We start from the raw sequence: 17,725 nt of genomic DNA, 5'->3' as shown, positions 1-17,725 counted from the left end.
ATCATGAGTGGACACGCCCCGTACTGCTGATTGGCCCACTCTCTCTCCTCCCCCATCATGAGTGGACACGCCCCGTACTGCTGATTGGCCCACTCTCTCTCCTCCCCCATCATGAGTGGACACGCCCCGTACTGCTGATTGGCCCACTCTCTCTCCTCCCCCATCATGAGTGGACACGACCGTACTGTTGATTGGCCCACTCTCTCTCCTCCCCCATCATGAGTGGACACGCCCCCTACTGCTGATTGGCCCACTCTCTCTCCTCCCCCATCATGAGTGGACACGCCCCGTACTGTTGATTGGCCCACTCTCTCTCCTCACCCATCATGAGTGGACACGCCCCCTACTGCTGATTGGCCCACTCTCTCTCCTCCCCCATCATGAGTGTACACGCGCCGTACTGTTGATTGGCCCACTCTCTCTCCTCCCCCATCATGAGTGGACACGCCCCCTACTGCTGATTGGCCCACTCTCTCTCCTCCCCCATCATGAGTGGACACGCCCCGTACTGTTGATTGGCCCACTCTCTCTCCTCACCCATCATGAGTGGACACGCCCCCTACTGCTTATTGGCTCACTCTCTCTCCTCCCCCATCATGAGTGTACACGCGCCGTACTGTTGATTGGCCCACTCTCTCTCCTCCCCCATCATGAGTGGACACGCCCCCTACTGCTGATTGGCCCACTCTCTCTCCTGCCCCATCATGAGTGGACATGCCCCCTACTGCTGATTGGCCCACTCTCTCTCCTGCCCCATCATGAGTGGGCATGCCCCCTACTGCTGATTGGCCCACTCTCTCTCCTGCCCCATCATGAGTGGACACGCCCCCTACTGCTGATTGGCCCACTCTCTCTCCTGCCCCTTCATGAGTGGACATGCCCCCTACTGCTGACTGGCCCACTCTCTCTCCTCCCCCATCATGAGTGGACACGCCCCCTATTGCTGATTGGCCCACTCTCTCTCCTGCCCCTTCATGAGTGGACATGCCCCGTACTGCTGATTGGCCCACTCTCTCTCCTGCCCCTTCATGAGTGGACATGCCCCCTACTGCTGATTGGCCCACTCTCTCTCCTCCCCCATCATGAGTGGACACGCCCCCTACTGCTGATTGGCCCACTCTCTCTCCTGCCCCTTCATGAGTGGACATGCCCCCTACTGCTGATTGGCTACAAGTGTGTTGTTCAGCTTGGTCCGAATTCTCAGAAATCACTAGGCTTGTTTGAGAAGAGCAAAATCTGCGCAGAACCGATCACCGGTGATCAGCGCGTAATGCATGCCGGTTAGAAATGTGTCTGATTGCGTCCGCCTTGCTCTGATGTCATGCTGTCGTGTGTCAAAAAACACTGGCGAGCACAAGGCGCACGTGTCGGATTCTGCAGTCACGCGCAGTTGCTCTCCACGCTGATCAAAAGCATGATGAGAAACGACTTGCTGACGACACAGCAACGAGTTGTTGATTGGTTTAAACAACCGTGATGTATTGTTGTCCTTTAAAATGTTTGATTTTAAAACTCGGATATCATTGTATCATGTATCATGTATATGTTGTGTGTGAATATTCCCAAACTCGTGGACAGTGCGATCTCTATGGGTTATGCAATGTCATTTTATTATTTAAAAAAAACACACACAAAAAAACCCCACATAACCTATGTCTGTTTTAAAGAAAAAATGATTGATAAACACTTATTTGGAATGGAATTAAATAACAAGTAGCCTACTTTGAGTGTCTTATTTATTATATTTATTTTCATATAAAAGCAACAAAACTTAAATTACATCCATTTTTTTAGCAACACGTGCACGAGCGTAAATCCCGCGATAACCATCATTGATCTAGCAGGGGTCAGATCCACTGCGAGAAGCGAGAACTGTCCGGTTTGCCTGCTCTTTTTTCACTTCTCCTCTCATTGCAGCCGCCAACTCTCGACTACATTTTAGGCGCATCTCAAACAAGCCTACTTACTGCAACTTCAATGTTAAAACTGCAGTCCGTAACTTTTGGCGCTCACTAAACAGAACTGCATGCGTCTTGCGGAAGAACATTGAAGCCGGAGCTACTCACGCTACTGGGCTACTCCGCAGCGGTACGGCCCAAACCAGTCTAAAATAGTCTGAAAATAAACATTACTCATTATAGGTGTACCATAGTGATTCAGGATATGAAAAAAACATGGTTTGGAATATGGATTCATGATATAGGCTATACTATTTTTAAATACATTTTAAAAAAAAAGTCATTATGAATTAATGCACTGTGAACTAACATTGAAAATGATTTGTATTTTTTTATTATCTAACATAACGGATTAATACTTTTAATAAATGCTGTAAAAATATGTATTGCGTCACTATTATTTCATGCTAATGAATGGGAACTAAAAGTGTTACCATCAATCCTGTAATATCCTTAAAGCAAGTTTACACAACTCTAAATCTAAAATAAGCTGATTATTGCAGACAAACCTCTACTGTGCTTCGGCTGGACAGTAAAAAGCAGCTCTAATCTAAAACCAGTGATAATCTGACAGTAATGTCACTGGAAAGCGTTCATGACCAATGATGTCTTATGTAACTCAGATTGTGTTTGGTGAAATGAAAGCTGTCAGAGAGGAAGAGAGAAAGTAACAGGACATGACAATGGTGATGATAAAGTAACCAATGACAAATAATCATTTACTGTCATATATCGTTCCAAACCAGTATGACTTTCTTTCTTATGTGCAAAACAAAAGAAGATATTAGGCAGGATTTATGTTCTTTTCCATAAACAGAAAAAATCTTTCCATAAACAGGAAATCCATCAAAAACCATTAACAGTTGTCCATCTGACTTTAACTATATTTGCAAGTCATATGATGGCTTATTTTGTGATTAATGCATTCTAAATGTCTTATAAACGTGTATAATTGTAATACATTATCACCTGGTTTCACTGACATCTATCTATAATAATTTTACCATTTTATATATAAAAAAAATTCTCGTTGTATTTGCATTATCATCATCAATTATAATAGTTATAGGACTAGCAAAAATATTGCTAGCAACAGAAATATGCTAAAACCAAATATGAACAATCGAGGGAGAAAAAAAAACACCCTCACTGTACAATGCTAGCTTGTGTACAAAGGATCCAAAATGGACTATTTTATAAACAATTTTCTCTCTCTCTGTTCCTCTCAAATCAAATTGATTCGATAGAGGAGAACAGCAAATGTAATTTAAAAAGTAACAGTGATTAAAAAGGCCATAATTGAGGAGCAGGCACATACTCATCAAATCAAATGAGTATCTGTTGTGCTGCAGTAGAGCTCTTGATGGAGGAGCGCACAGATGGCTCTGCACTGATGTATGAGGGCATTTCATTACAGGTTTCTGTATCTGTCGAGAAGAAGCGTGCATCTGGCCCAAGCATAATTCAGTATGTTTACTGATCTAGGACAACACCCTCATCACTCTCTATGAACCCTCCATGTGAGGAACTCGTTAAAAATTGATCCTAAGCAAATTGAGGAGTTTGGATTAACCTGGAGTGTGTGCAGCTCTGGGACCAGTGTCCTGATCCAGTTACCATCAAATATCTGAAGTCAACTGATCCTAGACCTGCTGCAAAGGTGAATGGTCTTTCGGTAAGAATGCCATTTTTTAGGTCCTGAAAGTGTCCTGCATGCAAGAAGATATCTTATATTTATTGCAAGAAGATATCTTAAACCATTTAGCCTAATACTTAGAGAGTCCGACTTGTGACCACACACACGCACAATTCAATTATATCTTCATTTACTAACCTTCATGTTATTCCAGTGAATTTCTTTCATCTCTGGAACACCCAAAAATTTGAAGAAACTATTTTCCATACCATAAAACTGGAGGACTGGGGCTGCCAAGCTTCAAAAATTACATTAAAGCACCATAAACATAATCCATACAACTCAAGCAATATATTCCACATATTATTTTATTTTTATAGTCTTTATGTGAGAAATAAAAATATTTTTGCATTGTTCATAAATGAGTATAAATAAATAAATACACAAATGAATATAAATAATATTTTGATAAAATATAAATAAATTAAAATATAGCCTAACAGTAAATAAATAATTAAATTATACAATAATACACATACCTTTAATTATACAAAAAATATTTACTGTAGAAAAAGGGAATTTTGTGATTAACACGTATACTGACTTCATAAACAACACTATATAATACAAAATATTGTACACTCCGTACTCACATCAGTAATCTAGAATGGATAAAACCTAAATCAAACCTTGTCATTGACCCTTGTGCATCCTGTCGCTCCTGTAAAACTGATGAAGGAGGCCCTCTAGTGGTGATCATGAACCTTTTAAAAAAACAACAACACTTAAATAATCAGAGCAAAAAAGCAATGAGAAAATGCCATTTTATGTGACAGGAATGTGGTTACTTCTCCATTTCTGCAAATATTTCATAAGGACTTAATAACAGACAAAGGATATGTGGAAAACAGCATACTACCATCCTACCCTAACTATTTCTGCAGTATAGTATGAGTTTGTCAAGGTTATGTGAAAACGATTTATATTACTTCTGTTTTAAACATAATAAATGTAAGTACAAACTGTTTCACATACTATTTTAAAAATACCTGCTGAATAACACATCCGTGCCAAAGCAGCCATGACGTCAATGCTTAAAATCGGTTTCTGATGTACATGAAGAAATCAAGGCCGTTTTCACAGCACTGAAACCCAACCGAGAGGAAAAACATAAAAGTGCTAGATATTTTATTAGCATATTAAGTGAATTACTGTCCCCATAGAAAGGAAACCACTGCTGTGTATCTGAACATGTTTAAAGAAAAGAAATACAGGGAACAAAAGCAAACAGCAAAAATTACACCACGGTTCCCAACACACAACCACAAATTTCCTCTCTGACATGAATTAATGGCACTAATTATTCTCAGCTTAAAAAATGAAAACCAATTCATCAAACACATAAATGTTCCAAGCAATAATTCTCTGTGGGAATTTCATACAGCAAAGGAACAAACAGATGTTAAATTTCACTCAACTTCCTTTGTGCCTTCCTAAAATGAATTCATGAACGAGTATGATATACTGTGTAAACACTTCCAAATAATGATACGCAAAAATACATAAGTAGAAATATATAAATGGAAACCGGGCCAGGCAGACGTTCCCCTGAGAGTCAAAACCATGATCATGCAGAAAATATCAAATCAATGAATAATTATAATAATAATAATAATAATAATGTGTGAAGAAAAATACAATCACTTACAAGAAAAAACAACACACTGCACAAAAGCCCATTGTGATATTGAATCTCTTAATGTTGCAAAGCCATAATATATTCATAATAATACAATGCAAGTGCTGTTTAAGACATTATATTGGCATCAGGTTCTGCCAAATATGGCACCATAAATGTGTAAATACCTTTTATATAATATCTCTTGATATTTAGAACATACATGACCTTGATAGACTTTTATAAAAGTGCGATATGCAATATAATTGCACGTGTGCGCATACATCTGACCCAGCAAATTCTATAGTCCGTGTGTTTGAGTTTGTATCGTGACCGCCGTTGGTCTCGGGAAAGGCCATGTCCGGGCTGTGAAGTCTGGGATGGATGTGCAGTTTCACAACATTTGGCACAGTCTTCAGAGTTTATATATCTGTTAGAAAGCACATTTGTTTTGGAGCAAGACCATAGTGACTGTGTGCACAGATGTGTTTAACTCTTTGGTTTTCAAGAGCAGAGTTTTTGCACAAAGTGGTGCAATGTCGTCTTTTGTGCCAGTAAGTCATTGGGTTTCTTTAAAATATGCAATATCAGTGAATCAGTAGAGACAGTTCACACAAAAGTAAATATTCTGGCATCATTTATTCACCCTCATGTCGATGCAGTCCTGTATGATTTCTTTCTTTCGTCGTGCACACAAGAGATGTGGGTGCAGGATGTTCAACACAGCTGTAAAGGCCTAAAAAATGACAGAAAAGCACCATACTGTTGTCTAAATGAGTAGTTTTGTGTGGAAATATACTGAAATGAAAGTCGTTGTTTACTGAAAATCTTCCTCTCCACTGTAATGCTCAATTCTCATATGTGCAATCTGAAGATATGCACATTCAAATTTTGAGCACTGAAAAACTGGTTACGAGGCACATGAGAAGCATTAATGTTAGGCAACAATGACATTGAACATACAAAATCTGAAAGCTGAAATTTAACGACTGTCTCTTAATAAAGTAATAAAACTTATTGGATTTAAAGGGATAGTTGAGCTAAAAATTAAATTCTGTCATCAATCACTCCCTCATGTCATCTCAAACACGCAAGACTTTCGTTCATCCTTGAAACACAAATGAAGCTCGTCGAAATCTGACAGCTTTCTGTCCCTCCATTGACCGCTACACGACTACCACTTTGACGCTACAAAAAGTTCATAGAGTGATCGTAAAACTAATCCATATGAATTCATGTCTCTTTTGAGAAATTTGGACTTAATTAGGACCGTTTATTTCATATTGATTAGTTTTACGATCTCTTTATGAGCTTTTTGTAGCGTCAAAGTGGTAGTCGTGTAGCTGTCAATGGAGGGAAAAATTTAATTAAAATAAAAAAGATCTTCATTTTGTGTACAGAACATGAACGAAAGTTTTACGGGTTTGGAACTAATTAATGGGGCGTAATTAATGACAAAATTTTCCTTTTTGGATGAACTAACCCTTTAAGTACTATTTAATTTCATTGTATGGAAAAGAAGAGATTGTGCAAATTTTTTCCGTTTGTTTTCCACAGAAGGCAGAAAGTCATAGAAGGTTTAGAACAGCATGAGGATGAGTAAATGATGAACTTAATGGTGAACTACTCCCTTTGTTGTTGGTGTTGTAGCATGTGTTTTGTCCTGGTAAATGTGGGTATTTTGTCGTGTCTTAGTCCCAGAGCACCTGGGATGCCTACAGTACTACAGTTCGTCATTGACTTCCTTCAACCTCTTCTCCTCCAGGAAGGCCACCAGTGAATCCCTCATGTCCACCACGTCCAGCATCTCCTGCAGGATGCGCTCCTCCTGTGCTCGCTGCTCAGGGGTCTTCTCAGTTTCTACACGCACAACAACATGGCAACATCTTAATGCATGTCTGCATACGTTTACATGAATAAAAACAAATCAAGGCCTGTTCACACCAAGAACGATAACTAGAACTATAACTTATTATAGTTATCGTTAAAGTTGAGGTGTGGAGTCTGCTATTCTTTTATTTTTAGAACGATTTTTAGAACTATATCTTTATCGTTATAGTTATCGTCCTTGGTGTGAATAGACAACAAATTTTAAAACCAAATTAATACTAAATTAGAAATGTTAGTATTTCAATAATAATAATAATAATAATTTAAATGATTTATATATTTAGAAATATTATAATAATTTACATTTTAAATATTGTAGAATTTAATACAAAAAGCTTTATGACTTAAAAATAATTGACAGATGGACTATTTGTAATTAATTCCATAGGACTATTAAAGTAACTATTATATAAAGAGAATATATTGACAAGTAACACTTTATTTCAATATGAAAAATAATTTCATTCTAATTTATTATTAAATTATTTAAATTAATTAGACTCATTTAATATTAAATACAATAAAACAATTTTAGTTTTGTCTTGCGTTTTTATTATTATTACACATGAAGCTTTTATGACTTCATATTAACTGACAGATGGACCTTTTGTAATTAAATCCAAATTAATTTGTCAGAAGAACACAGGACTATTTAATGAATATTACATAAAGAGAATATAATGACATAATATAATGAACAGAATTATCTTTAATTTCCCACCATCCATTTCCATGTATCGCCGTAGCTCCGTCTCTAACATGCTCTGTTTGTCTTCCAGCTCCAGCTGTCGAGACCTTTGAAACACAAAACCAGAATCACACAAATATATGATGCTGCTGTTAGCACAGCCTGTAATTTAGTTTCTGACACAGAGGATCCAATTGTGCACAGAGCCAATACATGATAAGTACATGCAAAGCGGTGGGTTAAATAAATGAGGCCACTCTAAGCATTCATCTTAAGCATTAGTGCTCATCAAAGACAAGCAGAAGAGAGGTTTCCAAGGGCAACGAGACTCAGCTGGCTTATAGTGAGGTTTGAGGTATTTTTACACATGCAAAAATAAATGATGCACTTTGAGCATTAACTGCTATTGAGTTCCTTAAATGTGCATTGTATTAATCCAGATATTACCACTTGGTTAAACAACCAAGATGTTTATTAATTCAACCCAACTTGTGCCTATTTTTGAGGGTAACAGTAATCAGACTTACGCCACCATGAGATCAGACTCCTCTGAGAGTAGATTGTTCTTCTCCTGGACCAGATCAATCCACTGGTCAATCGTTTCAGGGTCACCTGAAACTAGAACACACATACATCCACACAGGAGGTTACGACACCTACAAGATCGCCTTATCCACACTATGTCACCCATTTGCTTCTCTTAATCAGCTTACAGTGCATCCTGGGATGGTTTTAAAACAGTATTGAAGGAGTTGTATGCAGGGCACAAAACGTTCAAAGTAATATAACTTAAATAAATGTATATGCAAAAAACTAATTTCAAGCATTTTATCATTTGTATAATGAGAAACATAAACTAAAGCTTTAAGTTACGTATAAAAAAAAAACGATAAAAAAAAAAATTCACGTTCATTGAAACTCTTATACGTTAATAAAACATCTGCTGAATTGTCCTAATGTTAGACAGTAGTGCTGGGTTGATTTCTCAATTTTAATCCATACTCATTTTGATGAGCTGATATAGATTCTTAAATCCAAAGAATCGATATTTTAGTATATGCTCTTTTCAGAGAATGCATGAACAAAATTTGGTTTAGTTTAGGGTCCAATTCTCACTATTAACCAGTTGCTTATTTGCATGCATGTTATTGGCTGTTTATTAGTACAGAATAAGGCATTAATATGAGCTTTATATTCCTTAATCCTACCCAATACCTAAACTTAACAACTACCCTACTAACTATTAATTAGGAGATTATTGAGGCAAAAGTCATACTTAATATTTAGTGAGAATTGGACCCTAATCTAAAGCGTGCTGCGTGACCCAAAATTTCTCTAAACATTTTTTTAGTCAATAAATCGCAATGATTTTTTATATGAAACAAAGTCTTAGTTTTCAAATTCTGTTAATTTTATAACAAAGAATGTCACGTAACGTTACATTTGCCTCAAAAAAGCCATTCAATTACCATAACTCAATAGTTATCTGGAAAAATGAAGAGAGGATCATTTTGTTAAATGTGTATCTTTTTGTTCGCTGTCGGCTACGGTAGAAACATGACGTCACAATATGTCGACCTTCATAGAAGGGGATTCCCGCGCCTATGTAGATATAAATGTCTCATTCTAAGGTAATAAAAAAATTACGGTTTAAGTAAGTTCTTTATACACCACTGAACACATAGTTATGGATGTCATATTGCATTTCTGTTAATAGATACTCAAAATTTTTACACAGTGCACCTTTAATCTGTTCTTCAATATTTGGTATACATTTGAATAAATTCAGCATGAAAACTACTTTATGACAACCGGAGCCAACATTTAAATAAAACAACAACAACAACAACAACAACAACAACAACAACAACAACAACAACAGTGGAGCAGAAACATAATTATGTCATTAAAGAGTTAATATTATTGTCCTAATGTTATTATTATAAAAACTGCCTTATGTGCAATGTAAATGTTTGAATACAAATCAGTTGTTAATTGTACCAACTGAAAATGTTCCCTGTAAACTGTACAACATTAGTTTTTCCTTGATAAAAATGGCCAAACAACTGTATCTGAAATAAATATCCAAATGAAGTGATATTGAATCAAAATTGAATCGAAAGCTTGTGAATCGAAATCCCCGGCTGTATTAGACAGTAAATGTAACTCTGAAAAACAAAATAATCTTGGTACGTCTTGGTGACGTGCAAGTGTAGGGTTAACAAGTTCACTGGGTTTCAGTGAGAGTCTTAGCACGCACACATTCTGACTGCTGTATGATATGATGAAGTGGAATCATTAGTGGTGCATGTAGATGGATGAGATGTCATACCAGCCTCTCCTCTCAAAACTCTCTCCAGCTCCACTCCTTTCTCTTCCAGTTCTTTAAAGGTCACTTCTATCTCATCCAGCCGTCTCTGAATCGTCTGTGTGGGCGTCAGAACCAGAACAGTGTCAGACCAAATGAGAATGAAATTCAGATCACTCCATTTTTCATCTTGATATAAATTGATGCTGATTTTTCTTTTAAGTGGCATGTGTTTTTTTTTTTACCATTATGAGAAACAATTTACACAGTATAGATTGACCTTACCTGAGCTTTGTGGAAGCGCTGGATTTCGCTCATTTTAGCTTTCCGCTCAAGAGTTTTCATCCTCTTTAGGTCCTGTTTCTCTGACTCAGAAATCTCATAATCGCCCCCCTGAACACACACAACACAAATCTACAGTCAGCCACTTATTGGCAGAATTTAATCAGTCTACCAGAAAACAAGATCATGATTCAGTGCTTTTCTGCCAAAATAAAAGTTTAATTGTATGAAAATTATGAAATTAACACAGCCATACATATTAATAATTTTACAGCTGTACAATATAATTTTTTTTGTATTTATTATATGATTTTTATCAAATACTCTGTTTCTATTGTACAATGAAATATTACAATAATAATAATAATACTTATTTTTTAAATATTTGTAATAATTAATAATTATTAGTTTTCTAGTCATTAACATAGAATACTTATTTTTTAATACTTAAATTTAATAATTTTTTGGCCAAATTGTGCAGCTTCACAAACAAACTAGTTACATTTATATATAAAAAAAGTATATATATATATATATATACGCCTAAATCATGCATCCCTAGTTGATGAATTGGCATCAAAGTTTTGTTTGGGGACATCACAATCAAGCATTATCAAAAAAACAACAACTGTATATTCCTACCCATTTGTAAAATCTGGTTGGTATGGATTGAAATTTGGTCTTCTTACTAAATAAGTTTAAGAAGTTGAAAATAATTTGAACATATTCCCACCTTGCAATCCAAAACATGGTCTTCTTCTTGAAGATCCTCTTCGTCCTCTTCTTCATCATCGTCAACACCTTCTTCATTATCATCTTCTGATACATAATGGTCTGGTTGAGTTTGTTCTGATGAGGGAATTCATACCAAAATCAGCTACTAAAGTTTAACCTAAAGCCGTTTAGAAAGAAGTAAAAAAAATTGGGCTTCCAACCTGAAGGTCTGACTCGGAGGACGCTGAAGCGCTGCTGTAGCCGTGGTGAAGACAGATTCCATGGGGAAAACTTGGAGCGCGTTTTTCCGTGCTGCGATTGGGTGGTGGGTGGAGGTTCACTCTTCCTTCTCAGGCAGCGACGGTTAGGCTGGTTCTGCAAGCTCTTCCGTGTAGCGATGCCTCCGCTCCAGTAGCCCTCCTCCTCGACTCCTTCATGCTGCTTGGAGGAAGAGGAGGTGGAGGCAGCAGAAGAAGAGGCGTGCGTCTCAGAGTCCGAATCCTGGCTGAGAAGGTCAGCTTTTTCCTCTTCGCTCAGCTGAAGTTTGCGCAGGGACGGCTTGGGTTTGGAGTCAGGCGTGGGGTCGTGATGAGTTTCCTCAGGTTCCTCTGGGATATTTGAGGGTTCGGGCACCACGTTATGGACAGTGCGAGGTTTTGGGAGCGGAGCTCTGGAGCTTCGCGGGGCTGGGACTGGAATGGACTGGGGTCTGTTATTTTGTTGGCTCTCAATGCCTGTGCTCTCTGGATTGAGCTCTGAGGGTTTGTGTGGTTCACGAGATTCCTTAAGGTCAGGTGACAGATAGTCATCTTGCTCTGTGGGAGTAGGGCACTCATTCGATTCTTCGAAGTCAGGGTCAACAGATATCTTATATGAGCCCTTCCGTTTTACAGAGACATGTGGAGGAGGGGATGCCATCTCTACAGTTTCACCATTTTGTGTCTTTTCCTTATCATCCTCTTCATTATGACTATACTCAACATGATTCTAGAAAACAGAAAAACATGACATTGTGATATTTTGGGCCTGAGATATATTCTGTGTTCGTGAACACAAATGTTACAGTAGCTTGTTCAATTCATGTAGACTACCATCTATCCATCCATCCATCCATCTATCCACCCCTACTACTTTTTGAAAGAAGCCTCTTCTGCTCAACAATGCTGCATTTATTTAATCAAAAATACAGTAAAAACAGTAATATTGTTAAACTTAATTTAAAATAACTGTTTTCTATTTTAATATATTTCAAAATGTAATGTATTCCAGTGATTCAAAGCTAAATTTTCAGCATCATTACTCCAGTCTTCATTGTCACATGACTCTTCAGAAATCAATCTAATATGATGATTTGCTGCTCAAGAAATATTTCTGATCATCATTGTTGAAAACAGCTGTGCTGCTTCATATTTTTGAATCAGTGTCTTCTTCTACAGTTAATTTTAGATTTCATGTCAAGAATGGTCATGGTTGAGCAACATATTGAAGAGCATCTTGCTGAGCAAGTTCTTTTTAGTGAATCAAAAATAACAACGTGATCAGTGTAGTACGATTCTGAAAGAATCAAGCACATCCAGCAAACTGTGAGAGTTGAATCATTTCAGTTACTGGCTAGTTCATATGGCATGTTAAAAATAAACATTAGGAGTTTTTTATACTTTATCAGACCAACCGCTAAAAAGACTAAAGGCTAATAAGAATTGGAAAGTCTTTTACAAAAGGTGTGTTTACACAGACTTTTTAGTGTCGTTTTAAATTTACTTGAAATTTACTAAATTTCAGTTTTCCTAATATGTATTACTTACAAATACTAAAATAATCAATTTGTTCATGAAACTGTTAAGGTTTCAGAATCAGTCAGGATGAAATGTGTTAAACTGTCCAATCCCTATAGTTAAACCGCCAACATGAATAATATGCAAACTACCTAAATAACAACATTTTAAGATAACTTCACCTCAGTCAAGGTACAATCACATTAGCAAAACTTCACAGGCAAAAATGTCCATTGTCTATGGTCAATAGTGTAAGGATATATGAAGCACAACTCACAGTTGGACCCGGTGCAAAATCGGTGTGGGGAAATCTTTCGCCCACCGGCTAAATTCCTGATCACAGATTCCTATTGAAATAACTCTTATTTTGACAACGAAAACTCCCCAAACAACACTAAATGGGACCTTAATACAAGGATGCATGTTACACGTTGGCTAGCACTCATCTTCATTTGGGTACTCGTACTATGATTGTTTAAAATAAATAGTAGTATCATCAGATTACGTAAACTGAACAAGTTGCCAACACAAAAGTGACTGCAAAAAAAACATCAGGAGCTCATAGAAAACTACATCAGCTCTGAGGAGTCTTACGACCAACCACTAGGAATCCACACACACACACACACACACACACACACACACACACACACACACACACACACGAGCAAGAGAGGAAAGGAGTGTTTTCCCTGACGCAGCAGCTGACCCACATTAGTTCTAGTCATAACAAAATGGCTGAATATATCTCAGTGAAGAAAAGACCATCGGTCTATCAAACCTTTTTAAATATAAAACTAACATAATAAAACTGATACAAATAAGAACTCAACCTAAACCTGTAAGTTTGCACTATGGTCATGAATGACGACTCAAATCATGTCTCGTTTAAGAGGGGTGTGCAACTACTTCTCTAAGTGAAGGTACTTGTGATTTTCATCTGATAGATAATAAAATGTGTACAGAACTATTGTAAGAGGCAGTAAAAAAAAACGACCTACAACCACAGAAAGCCCTCTAGCAACTCCATAGTCACCTAGAGCTTCGCAAAGGTCCTCTTAGATTTTCTTCAGAAAATGTGAAAATAGTGTTACAATCCTATATTCCCATGGTACATGGTATTCCTATGGTATCATGTCCAAATAAATCATATTTCATATATATTTCTGTGTACATGAACTACATAACAATGACTTGCTAATGAAAGTTATTACGCTACCCACAGTGTCAGTGCAAGACACTAAAAATAATTAGCGTTCCCAGTATCCTCACACAAGAGATCCGACGGTAAACAGGAGGCAATCAAGCGTCTCATTAGCTCTGATGTGATTCATACCTGTGAGCCTCTGTGACCTTCATCACCCTCCTCTTCCTCAGCCACTGAGTGCTGCTCACAGTAGAATCTCCCTGAAAACAAATCAAATTCAACAACATGCTCAGGAGCAGCTGTAAATATGGAGGGCTGTAAACATGGATGCACATGCAGTTTTTTCAAACGAGCAGTGAATTATTGAACAAGCCCCACTTTTCTTGTAAAGAAAGCAGGACCATGTGGAATCATGGACCACAGCTGAAACTGAGATTTTTGAAGGGATGCGCGGGAGGTTGACTGTAATTTACATGTGTTGTAATAGCCATAATCTAATATGACAGTGTTCCACACTGTACGAGTTATGAATAGCTTTAAAAGGTTATATAATATTTTATTTAACATCAAGATGTTTCAGTCCTTACAACAGCAGATGAGAGACAAGTGCATGATAAATAATCAAATAAAATGTATTACGTAATGTAAAAAACTAAAAATAATGCTGAAATATTTATTATTTTACAGAACTTAGTTAGGCCTACATTTGACCTAATATTAGCCCTTGATCTACGGAACTAACCTAAACAAAACGAAACTTCCCATGACACGTGGGAAAAAAATATGTATATCGCGGCCACGAATCAACAAATCGTTCCCATGACTTGCTAATATGTCAGCACGTTTTACTAATTCGTTCCCGCGTTTGAAGTAAATCGTGGAAATTAATTTATTTGATAAATAAATATATTTTTTAAAATTTTATTCAAAATTTATTTGATAAATAATCAAATAAAATGTATTACGTAATGTAAAAAACTAACAATAATGCTGAAATATTTATTATTTTTCAGAACTTAGTTAGGCCTACATTTGACCTATTTGCCCTTGATCTATGAAACTAAACAAAACCAAACAAAACTTCCCTTGACACGTGGGGGAAAAAAAAAATATAAAAATTAAACAAATGAAGCTTTACGTCATATCAAGGGTCTTTTGAGCTTACCCGTGTCGGAGTGGAAAGTGTATCCGCCCTGCCGCAGGGTGGAGCCGCAGTGATAACAGCTGAAACAACTGCGATGGAAGAACTTGCCCTCGGCACTTCCTCTCTCCAGCACGTACAGATGCTTCTTGCAGAAATAACAGAGCTCACTGCCACACGTCTCTGATGAGCACATCGGTACCACAGGCCCCGCACACTGGAGATAAACAACGGTTTAAGATACTGCACTTATAATCAATATAGAGCAATGAATTAAAAGACGTGACAAATGGAGCCAAAGTTGTGTATGTGAGTGTACAAATACTTCAAGTTATTTAATTCAAATATGGAGTGTTTATTGTATCTTTTGTGCATTATTTATAGATAATTCAGTATTTGATTTGATTTCAACCAATTTTACAGTTCTAAGCTCTCCACTGTTTACTAGTAATTGGGGTTTCAAGTTTTAAATAAAATAATTTCATATAAGTAGATATATGTATATTGAATAATATTTTAATATCTTTAATTTAATCTTTAATTCAATAAAAATTCAAAATTAAAATTGATTAAAAAAGGAAATCACTACAGATTTTTTTTTATTCAAAAGGCTGATGTGTAATCAAGCCACCCATATTGTATCTACAGTTCTATCTATCATTTATCATGCGTTTACTACCAAAAACCACAGAAATAACAACAGAATATCGATCTTCACTCCAAGCAGGTGTTTAATGCATCACAATAACACTGTAGTCACCATTTAAATGAAGAACTATATTTCAACCCTTACTTTTTCCTCTTTCACATCCTTCTCCTCCTCTTTCTCCTTCATCTTTTGCTTTCTTGGCCCTTTCTCCGATCCCAGTCGGTCCTGCGAGACACGGGTCACATGATCTCATTTATAGCTCAGGTTACGTAATGTGGCGACAGCAGGTCGACAGAAATAAACAATGATTTCACCATTATCATGCACTGCAAACAAACAGCAAGCAAACACTAGCATCCCCCTTTTTCTTGTCCTTTCATTATCCGCGTTCTCTCATGTGACTTCCTCATTGTGGCCACAGCATGGGAGTATTTGGCTTTGGCAACAGCTGTGTGTAATGGGGGCGTTTAGTGTTTTCCTAATGTTGTGGTTCGTTACGACAGAGATTGCACATGATTTCATGCTCTATTTAACCCAATACACCAAAGATGACCTTTGACAGGCACCACTGCTACACTGTAAACAAAATGGGGGTTTGTTTTACATGATAACACGCAGGTGTTGCGTACCCTGCGTCTCTGGAGGGAGTCGCGCTTGAGCGTGTTGAGGAAGGAGACGGCAGAGCGGGCTCTGGACAGCGAGAGGGTTTTGTTGGGCGAGAGGCTGTTGCAGCGTTCTGAGGAAGACAAGAAGAATGGAAATAGTGAGAAGGAAATAAATGGAAACAGATGTGAAGTAATTAATCTCCCAGAAATAGTTTCACATTTATATTTGTAGATTGGTTTACATATTTACTCACGCAGTGCTAAAAGTAAAGTAAAATGCATACATTAAAATAAGTTTTTGAGGCAAAGAAAGAAATATATAACATTTTTATGTAAAGTAAAAATGTTTATAAAGCCATAAAAACAGATTCCAGATAATAAACAAAAAAATGTAATCTGTCCCATAACATGATCTATTATTTAAGCTTTTCATATTGCAGCAAAACCTTAAGAGCATTGTATTTTAATTGTACTCCTACAAATATATAAATACTATAATAATACAATTAAATGTAAAATAATAAATTAAACATACAAAAATCAACAATGACAAAAATGTGAAAAATGAACATTAAATATGACATCATAAAATGAATATAAAACAAACATCAAACATATTCTACACATACACACACGAGTGAACAAGAAAAGCATCATTTATAATCTCTTAAATGCAACATATTATTTCATAATCCAGAACAACCTTGCATAAACCGTGCATTTTAGATGCAATTTAGATGCAATTGATCGAATCATTGCAGCAATACATAAAAACGGAAGCAAACTAAAAAAAATAAAATAATAACCATTACGTTAACAAAAAACTAAACGGAATGAAATATCCTCCTACCCTTTAAACTGCAACAAATATGAGTCGTCACATTCAATATGCGCTTTGCAGTGGCGAGTTAGAGATGAGCTGTATTGGATCCCACCCCCTTCCCCAGAATACACACATCCAGAGCCTGCGTGAGTGACAGCTCAACCTGGAGCACATCTGTGTGAGATCCCCTCCCAAACACAGCATCCAACAACTAAACGCTGAATCTGGCTCCCTAAAGCTCCTCTAACAGCTGTGATTCCTCTTCTACAGATGGCGTTTCAAAATCCGTCTCGTAGAGCGGTGCGTGTGGAGGCTGGAATCAGATCCACTCCCACCGAATCCCCCGTAAGCAGCTGAATTCTCCCCAGCTCAGTGCATTTGCTGCTGCAGCCGCTGCTGTCAGACTACAGACTACAGCAGAAAACTGCCCA

The 17,725-nt window shown here is 37.2% G+C and overlaps 1 protein-coding gene across 2 annotated transcripts in view; it reads right to left on the bottom strand.

The window, feature by feature from the left end:
- Positions 1-4,765: 4,765 nt before the first annotated feature.
- The window catches only part of mical1 (microtubule associated monooxygenase, calponin and LIM domain containing 1), a 34,915-nt gene continuing 21,955 nt past the window's right edge, over positions 4,766-17,725 (bottom strand). The window contains exons 14-25 of one of the 2 annotated variants that reach the window (XM_077218859.1): positions 16,496-16,602; positions 16,011-16,091; positions 15,242-15,434; positions 14,266-14,336; positions 11,376-12,141; positions 11,174-11,289; positions 10,444-10,551; positions 10,183-10,276; positions 8,378-8,468; positions 7,884-7,957; positions 6,979-7,132; positions 5,893-6,008 (exon numbers count right to left, since the gene is read on the bottom strand). In XM_077218859.1, coding sequence (XP_077074974.1) covers positions 6,996-7,132; positions 7,884-7,957; positions 8,378-8,468; positions 10,183-10,276; positions 10,444-10,551; positions 11,174-11,289; positions 11,376-12,141; positions 14,266-14,336; positions 15,242-15,434; positions 16,011-16,091; positions 16,496-16,602 — 1,838 coding nt within the window. In that variant the 3' untranslated portion in view covers positions 5,893-6,008; positions 6,979-6,995. Of the gene's footprint in view, positions 7,133-7,883; positions 7,958-8,377; positions 8,469-10,182; positions 10,277-10,443; positions 10,552-11,173; positions 11,290-11,375; positions 12,142-14,265; positions 14,337-15,241; positions 15,435-16,010; positions 16,092-16,495; positions 16,603-17,725 lie in introns of both variants that reach the window. The other variant, XM_077218858.1, reaches the window with a different exon arrangement.

This window comes from Siphateles boraxobius, unplaced genomic scaffold, assembly GCF_051911475.1.
Source record: "Siphateles boraxobius isolate OS27281-9 unplaced genomic scaffold, OSU_SipBor_1 77, whole genome shotgun sequence".
In the NCBI taxonomy this organism is placed as follows: Eukaryota; Metazoa; Chordata; class Actinopteri; order Cypriniformes; family Leuciscidae; genus Siphateles; species Siphateles boraxobius.
The sequence above is the reverse complement of the archived record's forward strand: the minus strand, read 5'-3'. Positions and strand labels throughout refer to the sequence as shown.